The sequence below is a fragment of the Schistocerca americana genome, chromosome 1, assembly GCF_021461395.2.
Source record: "Schistocerca americana isolate TAMUIC-IGC-003095 chromosome 1, iqSchAmer2.1, whole genome shotgun sequence".
Taxonomy (NCBI): Eukaryota; Metazoa; Arthropoda; class Insecta; order Orthoptera; family Acrididae; genus Schistocerca; species Schistocerca americana.
The window spans coordinates 1,089,871,007-1,089,887,716 of NC_060119.1; the positions used below are offsets into that span (position 1 = coordinate 1,089,871,007).

Genomic DNA, 16,710 nt, shown 5'->3' on the forward strand with positions numbered 1-16,710 from the left:
CTTACATTCTCTTTTGCAGAGATACCTTACACTTAGGCCTTGCAAGTCCTGTCTTTAAAGAGACAAGAGGTCATTGTTATAACAAACTTAGTCAGTGACAAGCTCTGAGTCATAGTGAAACATCAATCGAAAGTGACTAAATTATTCATGGATGTACGCCCCGATCTCTGGCCAACTAAATCGTTACCAGCGGCAGGCACACTGGTGAACGGACACTCTGGAACGGGAACGCCGTTTTAATCCTCCTCCCGGCCGACCTACCCCCCCCCCCCCCTCCCCGCCCCCTTCATCCCCGCCCTCCTTTCCCCCAAACTTACTACTCTGACATGGTTTCGCGCCCGGGGATGCGCCCTGGATTGTGGGAGGAGTGTCCTCTGGTACTCCATCTGCGACCGACGTCATTTCGTTGTAGTCGCAGCGTGTCTCTTTCCTCTTCTTAACCAAAGTGCGGTTTGCTACGCTTGCTACATCTGTGGCTGTGGTGACATTTGATCCGCTGGCCCCTTACTCGAATTTCTATTATTTAACGATATAATATTAGTATCTTGACATCTGTGCTAGAATATTTATCCACTCGTAATGCATTGTGTGTCTTTCCAGCAGGCCCATAAAGAATTTTTGAGCGTAGATCTGCTGGCTGCAGCTATCGGCTATGCCGTTCGTGTTTGCAGCAGTGATCCTTGACGGTATGCACCATCTGCGCTATAAGTCGTGCCGCACAGGGACCAGACTTCCGAAGTCCGAGGTCGTGGTTGATACCACCCAGCACACAGTACACTAATGAACCAACACGCTATGATCACAGCCAAAACAAGAGACCTAATGCTGCCTGTTGGGGTTGTGGGCGCATAATGCAGTAAGGACGATACACTATCGGGTCAAAATTATTCGGGTACGTATAAGTGGACTTTAATGTAGGGTGTGTCAACGCTTAGACTTTACGATGGTTTGAATCTGCTCGGGACAGTTTCGTTAAGGTGTCGGAATGCCTGTGCAGTAACGATGGTCCATTCTTCCTCAAGATCCGAAACTAGAGAAAGTTGTGTTTGAGGCTGGGTTTCGGAGCGAAGACGACGTTCTGACTCATCCCAAAGATGTTCCAGTGGATACAGGTCAGGACTCTGGGCAGGCCAGTCCATTTCAGGAATATTCTGACAACGGCCTTGCCGCATTGGATACACCGGTTCCCGTGAGATCACCGAAGTTAAGCGCTGTCGGGCGTGGTCGGCACTTGGATGGGTGACCATCGGGGCCGCCATGCGCTGTTGCCATTTTTCGGGGTGCATTCAGCCTCGTAATGCCAGTTGAGGAGCTACTCGACCGAATAGTAGTGGCTTCGGTCAAGAATACCATCATCACGAGCGGGAGAGCGGTGTGCTGACCCCACGCCCGTACTATCCGCATCCTCCACTGAGGATGACACGGCGGTTGGATGGTTTCGGTAGGCCACTCGTGGCCTGAAGACGGAGTGAGTACAAGCGATTCGCTCACAGATGGTGCTGTATGATAGGCAGCAATGTCATACATACATGATCACCGTGTCTGAATTGTTCCTTTACTGCAAGTGCTATAAAATGTGTTCGTATCTTGCGCACTGATTTGAAGAGCACTGTTTGAGTCTATAGGAACAACATGAAAACATAAATGCGATTGTGTCTGGAAATGACAATTATTTTAGAAAATATAGTAGTCACGATCGTCTCCATACAATCAAAATGCCATTCTTCACAAAAAGCTCATTTCAGTTTCACGCAATGTTTTGGTGTTGCGTGCTACACAAATCTTGTTCTATTCAGTAGTTTTAGCCTTGATGGCTTACTGACGAAAGTCTGGTGAGGACAGATGAATGCTGCAGGCATTCTCAGTGAAAAAGATTCGGAAGCAGTAAACTTCACGTACCATCAATGAGACACGAAAATTTTATAAATTTGCGTATGAGGCGTCATTACTGGCGTTTTGTATTGTAAATAACATTTCAATGCAAATACAGAGTTTATTACCATTTTGCTACATTGTTTGATGAAGTGCTACTCACCGTCACATTTTAAATATTACACTAGGAATGTATGTAAATAGGGCAAATTAATAACGAAATGTTGAAAAATACACTGCGCATTTGGTACCTCATACATAATGCACGTCATTGACTTAACTACAAATTATGTCAAAAGCTTTTTATTGGGAAAGAAGGAAGTAGTAATAACATAGTAATTTGGTACAGTATTATGTATTTTTCATACCTCTCATCCTAACATAGTGACCACCGTTATTAGAGCGTTATGGTTCGGGCATAGTATATACCGCATTACGTAGCAAACATAAATTTACTTCTGGATAGTGTACTCTGAGACAATTCCTATTCCTTCTCCACTGTTCAGTACCAAGTAGCCACATACCGTGCCCCTACATGACCCTCATAGCGCTGTCAACAGATAATGAGATTGTATATGGGACGACATCCGCTGTTGATATTTACAATATACGACACGAACCACGGTGGGCAGTGGTTTCACTGTTTGGTCTCCTTCTTCTTGTCGCTGCCGCTGGTGGTCACGACCAGATGGCCAGCGCTGTCTCCAGTCGCCGTCACTGACGAGAAGGTTGGCTTCCCACTCGTGTCTACGCCGGTCTGCTCCGACGTGGACGTGAAGATGGTACCTGTCACAAGCACAAACAGCTGGCTCTGGAAGCATTCGACGTACACAAGAAAAATATATTCTGGTTTAACTCTTAGCTGTGCAATCTACCCACATTTAGCATTAGAATGCCAACGTCTACAAATTATTGCCGAAATCTGTCATCCGAAGAACAATGGCGTCAGAAAAGCAACGTCCTATACTGATAATGTTTCCACATTTAAACAAATTATATGGAAACAGAGAAAGTTCAACAGAGAAACACACATCTCATTTATAGACTTAGAGAATGCCTTCGACCATTTCGATGGTGAAATCTTATGCGAACTTATTACACAAGAACAGATATCCTTCGCAAACAATAAAGGTGATAGAAAATCTATATAGAACTACAAAAATAAGGATATCAGAAGACAAAGCGATAAACCAAGGGGTTCGACAGGGGTGAATCTCATCACACACACTTTTTAATATAAAGGTTCACAATGTGATCGAAGCATCTACATCTACATCTACATCTACATGATTACTCTGCAATTCACATTTAAGTGCTTGGCAGAGGGTTCATCGAAGCACAATCATATTATCTCTCTACCATTCCACTCCCGAACAGCGCGCGGGAAAAACGAACACCTAAACCTTTCTGTTCGAGCTATGATTTCTCTTTTTTATTTTGATGATCATTCCTACCTATGTTGGTTGGGCTCAACAAAATATTTTCGCATTCCGGAGAGAAAGTTGGTGACTGAAATATCGTAATTAGATCTCGCCGCGACGAAAAACGTCTTTGCTTTAATGACTTCCATCCTAACTCGCGTATCATATCTGCCACACTCTCTCCCCTATTACGTGATAATACAAAACGAGCTGCCCTTTTTTTGCACCCTTTCGATGTCCTCCGTCAATCCCACCTGGTAAGGATCCCACACCGCGCAGCAATATTCTAACAGAGGACGAACGAGTGTAGTGTAAGCTGTCTCTTTAGTGGACTTGTTGCATCTTTTAAGTGTCCTGCCAATGAAACGCAACCTTTGGCTCGCCTTCCCCACAATATTATCTATGTGGTCTTTCCAACTGATGTTGTTTGTAGTTTTAACACCCAGGTACTTAGTTGAATTGACAGCCTTGAGAATTGTACCATTTATCGAGTAATCGAATTCCAACGGATTTCTTGTGGAACTCATGTGGATCACCTCACACTTTTCGTTATTTAGCGTCAACTGCCACCCGCCACACCATATAGCAATCTTTTCTAAATCGCTTTGCAACTGACACTGGTCTTCGGATGACCTTACTAGACGGTAAATTACAGCATCATCTGCGAACAACCTAAGAGAAGTGCTCACATTGTCACCCAGATCATTTATATAGATCAGGAACAGCAGAGGTCCCAGGACGCTTCCCTGGGGAATACCTGATGTCACTTCAGTTTTACTCGATGATTTGCCGTCTATTACTACGCATGCAAATAACACACTGATCCGGGCTTGAAATTATCACATGATATTTTTTAATACTATCCTTTTTGCACACCATCTTGTAAACGTACATGATAGCGAGATATCGCTACAAAGTTCCGTCTATAGACTGAACCAAATTTCTAAGGAATATAATACGAAAATACCCATTTCGAAGACAAAAATGATGGTTTTCAGAGGGACAAAACCGCTGAGGCTAAGGTCATAATAGGAACCAAAACCATTGAACTCGTTAGTCACTTCAGTTACCTGGGAAATATTTTAGGCTACCGGAATGAACTCTAAGTCGACAAAAAACTGCAGAAATATCAAAAGTGTACACGGTGGCAGCCAGTCAAGGAATATTTTAGGGAATTGGTTTAAAAATTTTATTTCAAAGGCCCTGTCAAATCTTTACAAGTTTACTCCTAGAGCAACTTACGCTGTGGCTAAGTGACACAAGTTACCTGTCTTTCAAAACCGAAGCAGTTCTGTCCAGTTAAAGCTGCTGACAAGAGACGCCCTGAGACATCTGCTGAAACTGCTAGCGAATTCACGCCATTGGTTTTAGCCAATAGCGTGAGTGGGATACAGGTCACGTGTTTGGACGCTGGAGTTTTCTGCGGTGCAGAACACAGTTGCCTCTGTCTCTTGTAATCCAGACCTCGAGCAGAACAGACGTCTTTTTGGAAGGCAGAGCCTCTGGCTCTGCTTTTCACGACCGGCCACCAACGTAAGTTAACAAGAACCGCTTCCCCTTCCGTTGCCCATTTTAATTAATTGTTCGACCTCCTAGACTGGCCTGAACCTGCTAACATCCGACCCTAGGCGCGCTCCTTGTACACCGTACATTGAAATGCATCCTCTTTATTGTACCTAATTTCCTGTTTTGTCATTTAACAGCAGCCCTGGATGCCCACTCTCAAGTCCTGACCGCTCGACCTCCTGCACACTGTCCTCACGAGGAATACGTAACAACCTTCTCCCCCCTTCCCTGGCCATATACAGTACCAACGAATACGCGGAACAACCAATAGAACATTGAGAAATAAAGTGAGAAAAGACACAAAAATCAAGTTTTATAACATAATGGCCATCCCTGCTTTGCTATTTGGTAGTTAAACTTGGAGAATTACTACAAAACAAGAAAGTAGAATAGAAGTGACAGAAATGAAATTTCTAACAGAAGTTAAGGGATGTACAAGATTAGATTGACTAAGAAACAAAGACACAACAGCAGAGCTGGGTATATATCCGATAAATGAGAAGATCAAGTCTAATCGACAATGCTATTTTGTCTAAAACTGACATGCTGAGACCATGGCTGTGTACAGTTAATGTAGCTTAATTCTTACAAAGAACAAAACAGCAACCAGCCACTATTAACACTGCTATTTATTTAGGTAAATAGCGCCGTTACCGGTTTCGAACTGGCACGTTCATCACCACACGGCTGTTCACATGATTTTCAAGATGCACTTTACATTATCGTCCGTTTCCGATTTTTATTATTCCACTATGGCGAAGTATTTTTGGTGTGTTGTTGCCCTACGGTAGAAAAACAGTGTTAGAAGCGCCTTATGTGAAAATAACTAACCCCCAAACGATGAAATACAGCGTAAATAAATATGTGAGGTCATAACCACTTGTTGTTGTTCATGTCTTCAGTCCTGAGACTGGTTTGATGCAGCTCTCCATGCTACTCTGTCATGTGCAAGCTTCTTCATCTCCCAGTACTTACTGCAACCTACATCCTTCTGAACCTGCTTAGTGTATTCATCTCTTGGTCTCCTTATGCGATTTTTACCCTCCACGCTGCCCTCCAATGCTAAATTTGTGATCGCTTGATGCCTCAGAACATGACCTAGCAACCGGTCCCTTCTTCTTGTCAAGTTGTGCCACAAACTTCTCTTCTCCCCAATCCTATTCAACACCTCCTCATTAGTTATGTGATCTACCCATCTAATCTTCAGCATTCTTCTGTAGCACCACATTTCGAAAGCTTCTATTCTCTTCTTGTCTAAACTATTTATCGTCCATGTTTCACTTCCATACATGGCTACACTCCATACAAATACTTTCAGAAACGACTTCCTAACACTTAATACTTGTTGTTGTTGTTGTGGTCTTCAGTCCTGAGACTGGTTTGATGCAGCTCTCCATGCTACTCTATCCTGTGCAAGATTATTCATCTCCCAGTACCTACTGCAACCTACATCCTTCTGAATCTGCTTAGTGTATTCATCTCTTGGTCTCCCTCTACGATTCTTACCCTCCACGCTGCCCTCCAATACTAAATTGGTGATCCCTTGATGCCTCAGAAGATGTCCTACCAACCGATCTCTTCTTCTGGTCAAGTTGTGCCACAAACTTCTCTTCTCCCCAATCCTATTCAGTATTTCCTCATTAGTTATGTGATCTACCCATCTAATCTTCAGCATTCTTCTGTAGCACCACATTTCGAAAGCTTCTATTCTCTTCTTGTCCAAACTATTTATCGTCCATGTTTCACTTCCATACATGGCTACACTCCATACGAATACTTTCAGAAATGACTTACTGACACTTAAATCAATACTGGATGTTAACAAATTTCTCTTCTTCAGAAACGCTTTCCTTGCAATTGCCAGCCTACATTTTATATCCTCTCTACTTCGACCATCATCAGTTATTTTGCTCCCCAAATAGCAAAACTCCTTTACTACTTTAAGTGCCTCATTTCCTAATCTAATTCCCTCAGCATCACCCGACTTAATTAGACTACATTCCATTATCCTTGTTTTGCTTTTGTTGATGTTCATCTTATATCCTCCTTTCAAGACACTGTCCATTCCATTCAACTACTCTTCCAAGTCCTTTGCTGTCTCTGACGGAATTACAATGTCATCGGCGAACCTCAAAGTTTTTATTTCTTCTCCATGAATTTTAATACCTACTCCGAATTTTTCTTTTGTTTCCTTTACTGCTTGCTCAATATACAGATTGAACAACATCGGGGAGAGGCTACGACCCTGTCTTACTCCCTTCCCAACCACTGCTTCCCTTTCATGTCCCTCGACTCTTATAACTGCCATCTGGTTTTACCCCTGCCACCTTTAGAATTTGAAAGAGAGTATTCCAGTCAACATTGTCAAAAGCTTTCTCTAAGTCTACAAATGCTAGAAACGTAGGTTTGCCTTTCCTTAATCTTTCTTCTAAGATAAGTCGTAAGGTCAGTATTGCCTCACGTGTTCCAGTGTTTCTACGGAATCCAAACTGATCTTCCCCGAGGTTGGCTTCTGCTAGTTTTTCCATTCGTCTGTAAAGAATTCGTGTTAGTATTTTGCAGCTGTGACTTATTAAGCTGATAGTTCGGTAATTTTCACATCTGTCAACACCTGCTTTCTTTGGGATTGGGATTATTATATTCTTCTTGAAGTCTGAGGGTATTTCGCCTGTCTCATACATCTTCCTCACCAGATGGTAGAGTTTTGTCAGGACTGGCTCTCCCACGGCCGTCAGTAGTTCCAATGGAATATTGTCTACTCCGGGGGCTTTGTTTCGACTCAGGTCTTTCAGTGCTCTGTCAAACTCTTCACGCAGTATCATATCTCCCATTTCATCTTCATCTACATCCTCTTCCATTTCCATAATATTGTCCTCAAGTACATCGCCCTTGTATAGACCCTCTATATACTCCTTCCACCTTTCTGCTTTCCCTTCTTTGCTTAGAAATGGGTTTCCATCTGGGCTCTTGATATTCATACAAGTCGTTCTCTTATCTCCAAAGATCTCTTTAATTTTCCTGTAGGCGGTATCTATCTTACCCCTAGTGAGATAGGCCTCTACATCCTTACATTTGTCCTCTAGCCATCCCTGCTTAGCCATTTTGCACTTCCTGTCTATCTCTTTTTTGAGACGTTTGTATTCCTTTTTGCCTGTTTCACTTACTGCATTTTTATATTTTCTCCTTTCATCAATTAAATTCAATATTTCTTCTGTTACCCAAGGATTTCTACTAGCCCTCGTCTTTTTACCTACTTGATCCTCTGCTGCCTTTACTACTTCATCCCTCAAAGCTACCCATTCTTCTTCTACTGTATTTATTTCCCCCATTCCTGTCAATTGCTCCCTTATGCTCTCCCTGAATCTCCGTACAAGCTCTGGTTCTTTTAGATTATCCAGGTCCCATCTCCTTAAATTCCCACCTTTTTGCAGTTTCTTCAGTTTTAATCTACAGGTCATAACCAATAGATTGTGGTCAGAGTCCACATCTGCCCCTGGAAATGTCTTACAATTTAAAACCTGGTTCCTAAATCTCTGTCTTACCATTATATAATCTATCTGATACCTTTTAGTATCTCCAGGGTTCTTCCATGTATACAACCTTCTTTCATGATTCTTAAACCAGGTGTTAGTTATGATTATGTTGTGCTCTGTGGAAAATTCTACCAGGCGGCTTCCTCTTTCATTTCTGTCTCCCAATCCATATTCACGTACTATGTTTCCTTCTCTCCCTTTTCCTACACTCGAATTCCAGTCACCCATGACTATTAAATTTTCGTTTCCCTTCACAATCTGAATAATTTCTTTTATTTCATCATACATTTCTTCAATTTCTTCGTCATCTGCAGAGCTAGTTAGCATATAAACTTGTACTACTGTAGTAGGTGTGGGCTTCGTATCTATCTTGGCCACAATAATGCGTTCACTATGCTGTTTGTAGTAGCTTACCCGCATTCCTATTTTCCTATTCATTATTAAACCTACTCCTGCATTACCCCTATTTGATTTTGTGTTTATAACCCTGTAGTCACATGACCAGAAGTCTTGTTCCTCCTGCCACCGAACTTCACTAATTCCCACTATATCTAACTTCAACCTATCCATTTCCCTTTTTAAATTTTCTAACCTACCTGCCCGATTAAGGGATCTGACATTCCACGCTCCGATCCGTAGAACGCCAGTTTTCTTTCTCCTGATAACGACATCCTCTTGAGTAGTCCCCGCCCGGAGATCCGAATGGGGGACTATTATATCTCCGGAATATTTTACCCAAGAGGACGCCATCATCATGTAATCATACAGTAAAGCTGCTTAATACTTGATGTTAACAAATTTCACTTCTTCAGAAACGCTTTCCTTGCCATTGCCAGTCTACATTTCATATCCTCTCTACTTCGACCATCATCAGTTATTTTGCTCCCCAAATAGCAAAACTCCTTTACTACCCTAAGTGTCTCATTTCCTGATCTAATACCCTCAGCATCACCCGACTTAATTCGACTACATTCCATTATCCTCGTTTTGCTTTTGTTGATGTTCATCTTATATCCTCCCTTCAAGACACCATCCATTCCGTTCAACTGCTCTTCCAAGTCCTTTGCTGTCTCTGACAGAATTACAATGTCATCGGCGAACCTCAAAGTTTTTATTTCTTCTCCATGGATTTTAATACCTACTCCGAATTTTTCTTTTGTTTCCTTCACTGCTTGCTCGATATACAGATTGAATAACATCGGGGAGAGGCTACAACCCTGTCTCACTCCCTTCCCAACCACTGCTTCCCTTTCATGCCCCTCGACTCTTATAACTGCCATCTGGTTTCTGTACAAATTGTAAATAGCCTTTCGCTCCCTGTATTTTACCCCCGCCACTTTCAGAATTTGAAAGAGAGTATTCCAGTCAACATTGTCAAAAGCTTTCTCTAAGTCTTCAAATGCTAGAAACGTAGGTTTGCCTTTCCTTAATCTAGCTTCTAAGATAAGCCGTAGGGTAAGTATTGCCTCACGTGTTCCAATATTTCTACGGAATCCAAACTGACCTTCCCCAAGGTCGGCTTCTACTAGTTTTTCCATTCGTCTGTAAAGAATTCGTGTCAGTATTTTGCAGCTGTGACTTATTAAACTGATAGTTCGGTAATTTTCACAACTGTCAACATCTGCTTTCTTTGGGATTGGGATTATTATATTCTTCTTGAAGTCCGAGGGTATTTCGCCTGTCTTATACATCTTGCTCACCAGATGGTAGAGCATTGTCAGGACTGGCTCTCCCAAGGCCGTCAGTAGTTCTAATGGAATGTTGTCTACTCCAGGGGCCTTGTTTCGACTTAGGTCTTTCAGTGCTTTGTCAACCTCTTCACGCAGTATCGTATCTCCCATTTCATCTTCATCTACATCCTCTTCCATTTCCATAATATTGTCCTCAAGTACATCGCCCTTGTATAGACCCTCTATATACTCCTTCCACCTTTCTGCTTTTCCTTCTTTGCTTAGAACAGGGTTTCCATCTGAGCTCTTGGTATCTATACAAGTGGTTCTCTTTTCTCCAAAGGTCTCTTTAATTTTCCTGTAGGCAGTATCTATCTTACCCCTAGTGGGATAAGCCTCTACAGCCTTACGTTTGCGTTCTAGCCACCCCTGCTTAGCCATTTTGCACTTCCTGTCGATCTCATTTTTGAGACGTTTGTATTCCTTTTTGCCCGCTTCATTTACTGCATTTTTATATTTTCTCCTTTCATCAATTAAATTCAATATTTCTTCTGTTACCCAAGGATTTCTACTAGCCCTTGTCTTTTTACCTATTTGATCCTCCGCTGCCTTTACTACTTCATCTCTCAGAGCTACCCATTCTTCTTCTACTGTATTTCTTTCCCCCATTCGTGACAATTGTTCCCTTATGCTCTCCCTGAAACTCTGTACAGCCTCTGGTTTAGTCAGTTTATCCAGGTCCCATCTCCTTAAATTCCCACCTTTTTGCAGTTTCTTAACCTCACATATTTATTTACGCTGTAGTTCATCGTTTGGAGGTTAGTTATTTTCAAAAATGGTTCAAATGGCTCTGAGCACTATGGGACTTAACATCTGAGGTCATCAGTCCCCTAGAACTTAGAACTACTTAAACCTAACTAACGTAAGGACAGCACACACATCCATGCCCGAGGCAGGATTCGAACCTGCGACCGTAGCGGTCGCGCGGTTCCAGACTGTAGCGCCTAGAACCGCTCGGCCACTCTAGCCGGCCAGTTATTTTCACATAAGGCGTTTCTAACACTGTTTTTCTACCGTAGGGCAACAACACACAAATACAAGGCCAGAGTGGAATAATAAAAATCGGAAACGGACGATAATGTAAAGTGTATCTTGAAAATCATGTGAACAGCCGTCTGATGAACTTGCCAGTTCGAAACCGGTAAAGGCTCTATTTACCTAAATAAACAGCAGTGTTAACAGTGGCTGGTTGCTGTTTTATTCTTTGTAAAAATTAACCTACATTAATCTAATCGACAAAGTTGGCCAGAACGTCTACAAATATTGCCAGATTCAAGAGTACCAAAATAAGTCTTAAATTTCAAAGCGCTAGGTAGATGTGATCTAGGGGTAGCGTCTGTGATTAGCAATGAAAACGTCCTCGGTCCCCGATTTTGAATGAAAACCATCAGCAAAAGCGGCCGGAGACTTCCGGCATAAGAAGGCATTCCTCACTTAGCCAACGGCCTTGTCAAAGAGGGCGGAGAAACTGACAGAGGTTCAAGGGGTGGGATACTGCCCCAAAAGGTGGAAGAATCAGCAAAGGGCGTAAGGATGCAGAAGACAATGGAAACCACTGCATTAAAGACACAGCGTGTATCCAAAGGAAATGTGGCCTCTAACTGAAGAAAAATATCTTGATGATCTCTCAACTGGCAACAGATAACATATTCTGGAACAGTCATCCATTTGGATCTCCGGGGGGGGGGGGGGGAGGGGGTACATCCAGGGGGGAGGTGACCATGAGAAAAATATTGCATAACCAACGAAAGGACAACGTTCTACTCTGAACGTAGTAGGGAAGCTAGAAAATCTGTAAAGGGAAATGCTGTGACTCAATCTAGTTTATAGTGGAGTCAGTGAAGTGAAATGGAAAGAAGTCAAGGATTTCTGATCAGATGATTAGAGAATAATATCAACTGCTGCAGAAAATAGTATAACGGGAGTAGGATTCGTTATATATAGGAAGGTAGAGCAGAGACTGAGTTACTGTGAACAGTTCAAAGAAAGGATTGTTCTCATCAGAATCAGCACCAAAGTAACACCAACAACGATAGTTCGTGTTTACGTACCGAGGCCGCAAGCTAAAGATGAAAAGACAGAGAGAATATATGATGATACATAACCGGTAATACATTAAGTAAAGGGAGATGAAAATCTAATAGTCATGAGGGAATGCAGTTGCAGGGGAACGAGTAGAAGAAACGGTTACGGAAGAATGTGGGCTTGGTAGCAGAAATGGGAGAGGAGAAAGACTAATAGAGTTCAGCAATAAATATGAGTTAGTACCAGCGAATACTATGTTCAAGACTCACAAGAGGAGGAGGTACACTTGGAAACGGTCAGGAGATACGGAAGATTTCAATTAGATTACATCATCGTCAGGAAGAGAGTCCGAAATCTGATATTGGATTGTAAAACGTACACAGGAGCAGTTACAAATTTCGATCACAATTTAGTAATGATGAAGAGAAAGCTGAAGATTAAGAGACTTGTCACGAACAATTAAGTTCTGTAGACACTGCGATAATGAATAGTTCGGTAGGCAGTAAACCTGAAGAGGAATAGACATCTCTTAGGAGCATAATCACGGAATTGGAAAGGTACAAGGAAGACAACTGCGGAGAAACCATGGTTAACAGATGAAATACTACAGCTCGTCGATGAAAGAAGGAAGTACAAAAACGTTCAGTGAAATTCAGGAATACAGAAATACAAGTCACTTAGGATAGAAAGAAATAAGATGTGCAGAAAAGCTAAGGCGAAATGGCAGTATTAAAAATGTGAACTAATCGGAAAAGAAAGCATTATCGAAAGGGCGGATTCAGAACATACGAAGTGAAAACAACCTTCGGTGAAAGTAAAATCAAGGGCGATAACATTAAGAGTTCAATGGGAATTCCGCTACTAAATGCGGAGGAGAGCGCAGATAGGTGGAAAGAGTGCCTAAGGCCTCTAGAAGAGAGAAGGTTTGTCTAATGACGTGACAGAAGATGAAACAGGAGTCGATAGGGAAGGGTTAGGGGATCCAATGCTATAATCAGAATTTAAAAGAGTTTTGGAGGATTTAACTTCAAATAAGGCAGAAGGGCATGATAATATTCCATCGGAATTTCTAAAAATCATTGGGGGAAGCGGCAACAAAACGACTACTGACGTTGGTGTGTAGAATGAATGAGACTGGCGAGTTACCATCAGACTTTCGGAAAAACGCCATCCACACAATTCCGATGGTAGCAAGAGCTGACGACTGCGAGAATTATCACTCAATCAGCTTAACAGCTCATGAATCCAAGTTGCTGGCAAGAATAATATACAGAATGATGAAACAGGAAAATGAGGATCTGTTAGATGACGACAAGTTTAAGTTTAGGAAAGGTAAAGGCACCAAAAAGGTAGTTATGACATTGCGGTTGATAAAGCAAGACTGGAGAAAAATCAAGACACGTTCATAGGATTTGTCCACCTAGAAATAGCGTTCGACATTGTAAAATGGCGCCAGATGTTCGAAATTCTGGAAAAAATAGGGGTAAGCTATAGGGAAAGGCGGGTAATGTACACTACGTACAAGAACCAAGAGAGAAAAATAAAACTGGAAGACCAAGAACGGTGTTCTCGGATTAAAAAGGTTTTAAGACAGGAATGTTGTCTTTTGCCCCTACTGCTCAATCCATACATCGAAGAAACACTGTGGGAAATAAAAGAAAGTTTCAAGCGTAGGATTAAAATTCAGGGTGAAAGGATGTCAATGATAAGATTTGCTGATGACACTGCTGTTCTCAGTGAAAGTGAAGAAGGACAGCAGGGTTTGTTGAATGGGATGAACACTCTAATGAGTATAGAATATGGGTTGAGGGTAAATGGAAGAAAGACGAAAGTAACGAGAAGCAGCAGACATGAGAACAGCGACAAACTTAACATTACAATTTTGGATAACGAAGTAGACGAAGTTAAGGAATTCTGCTACCTAGGCAGCACAATAACCTATGACGGTCGGAAGCAAGGAGGACGTAAAAAGCAGATTACCACTGACAAAAAAAGGCATTCCTGTCCAATAGAAGTCTGATAGTATCAAAGAGGAAGAAATTTCTGAGAATCTACGTTTGGAGCACAGCACTGTATGGTTGTGAGACGTGAACTGTGGGAAAATCGGAGCAGAAGAGAATCGAAACGTTTGCGATGTGATGCTGCAGAAGAATGTTGAAAGTTACTTGGACTGATAAGGTAAGAAACGAGGAGGTTCTCCGCAAAATCGGTGAGGAAAGGAACATATGGAAAACACTGCTAAGAAGAAGGTACATTATGATAGGACATCTGTTAAGACATCAGGGGATAATTTCCATGTTACTAGAGGGAGCTGTAGAGGGTAAAAACTGTAGAGAAAGACAGAGTCTGGAATGCATCCAGCAAATAACGGAGGGGGCAGTCGCTACTCTGAGATGAAATGCCGCATCAAACCAGTCAGAAGACTGATGACTTAAAAAAAAAGGTAGGAGATCCACAGTATGACTGAGAAAAAGATGAAAGAAGAAGAACCCCAAAGCTACATTTACAGTAGAACACTCTACACACAAAGGCTGCAGTATGAACTAACTTTACAGCAATTAACGTACATTTATAGCATTTCTTGGTCCGGAAAAAGTAGTCGTAAACGAAAAATGAAACAAAGTATTCAAAATTCTGAGAATGATTTGGATGGTCTTGTAAGGAGTAGTACTATCATTAGTGCTGTTGTTGTTGTGGTCTGTGGTCCTGTGCAAGCTTCTTCATCTCCCAGTACCTACTGCAACCTACATCCTTCTGAATTGGTCCCTTGATGCCTCAGAACATGTCCTACCAACCGAACCCTTCTTCTAGTCAAGTTGTGCCACAAACTTCTCTTCTCCGCAATCCTATTCAACACCTCCTCATTAGTTATGTGATCTACCCATCTTATCTTCAGCATTCTTCTGTAGCACCACATTTCGAAAGCTTCTATTCTCTTCTTGTCTAAACTATTTATCGTCCATGTTTCACTTCCATACATGGCTACACTCCATACAAATACTTTCAGAAACGACTTCCTAACACTTAAGTCAATACTTGATTATGTTAACAAATTTCACTTCTTCAGAATCGCTTTCCTTGCCATTGCCAGTCTACATTTCATATCCTCTCTACTTCGACCATCATCAGTTATTTTGCTCCCCAAATAGCAAAACTCCTTTACTACCCTAAGTGTCTCATTTCCTAATCTAATACCCTCAGCATCACCCGACTTAATTCGACTACATTCCATTATCCTCGTTTTGCTTTTGTTGATGTTCATCTTATATCCTCCCTTCAAGACACCATCCATTCCGTTCAACTGCTCTTCCAAGTCCTTTGCTGTCTCTGACAGAATTACAATGTCATCGGCGAACCTCAAAGTTTTTATTTCTTCTCCATGGATTTTAATACCTACTACGAATTTTTCTTTTGTTTCCTTCACTGCTTGCTCGATATACAGATTGAATAACATCGGGGAGAGGCTACAACCCTGTCTCACTCCCTTCCCAACAACTGCTTCCCTTTCATGCCCCTCGACTCTTATAACTGCCATCTGGTTTCTGTACAAATTGTAAATAGCCTTTCGCTCCCTGTATTTTACCCCCGCCACCTTCAGAATTTGAAAGAGAGTATTCCAGTCAACATTGTCAAAAGCTTTCTCTAAGTCTTCAAATGCTAGAAACGTAGGTTTGCCTTTCCTTAATCTAGCTTCTAAGATAAGCCGTAGGGTAAGTATTGCCTCACGTGTTCCAATATTTCTACGGAATCCAAACTGACCTTCCCCAAGGTCGGCTTCTACTAGTTTTTCCATTCGTCTGTAAAGAATTCGCGTTAGTATTTTGCAGCTGTGACTTATTAAACTGATAGTTCGGTAATTTTCACAACTGTCAACATCTGCTTTCTTTGGGATTGGGATTATTATATTCTTCTTGAAGTCCGAGGGTATTTCGCCTGTCTCATACATCTTGCTCACCAGATGGTAAAGTATTGTCAGGACTGGCTCTCCCAAGGCCGTCAGTAGTTCTAATGGAATGTGGTCTACTGCCGGTGCTTTGTTTCGACTCAGGTCTTTCAGTGCTCTGTCAAACTCTTCACGCAGTATCATATCTCCCATTTCATCTTCATCTACATCCTCTTCCATTTCCATAATATTGTCCTCAAGTACATCGCCCTTGTATAGACCCTCTATATACTCCTTCCACCTTTCTGCTTTTGCTTCTTTGCTTAGAACTGGGTTTCCATCTGAGCTCTTGATATTCATACAAGTGGTTCTCTTTTCTCCAAAGGTCTCTTTAATTTTCCTGTATGCAGTATCTATCTTACCCCTAGTGAGATAAGGCTCTACATCCTTACATTTATCCTCTAGCCCTCCCTGCTTAGCCATTTTGCACTTTCTGTCGATCTCATTTTTGAGACGTTTGTATTCCTTTTTGCCTGCTTCATTTACTGCATTTTTATATTTTCTCCTTTCATCAATTAAATTCAATATTTCTTCTGTTACCCAAGGATTTCTACTAGCCCTCGCCTTTTTACCTACTTGATCCTCCGCTGCCTTCACTACTTCATCCCTCAAAGCTACCC

The 16,710-nt window shown here is 41.9% G+C and overlaps 1 protein-coding gene and 1 pseudogene across 1 annotated transcript in view; one reads left to right on the forward strand and one right to left on the reverse strand.

Annotated features, from left to right (window-relative positions):
- The first annotated feature begins 1,153 nt into the window (after positions 1 to 1,153).
- On the forward strand, positions 1,154 to 1,271 carry LOC124555350 (annotated as a pseudogene).
- A 995-nt stretch (positions 1,272 to 2,266) lies between these two features.
- Positions 2,267 to 16,710, reverse strand: part of LOC124596553 — a 90,719-nt gene continuing 76,275 nt past the window's right edge. Inside the window, exon 5 of the mRNA XM_047135741.1 lies at positions 2,267 to 2,658. Within this exon, the coding sequence (XP_046991697.1) occupies positions 2,510 to 2,658 (149 nt within the window). The 3' untranslated portion in view covers positions 2,267 to 2,509. The remainder of the gene's footprint in view (positions 2,659 to 16,710) is intronic.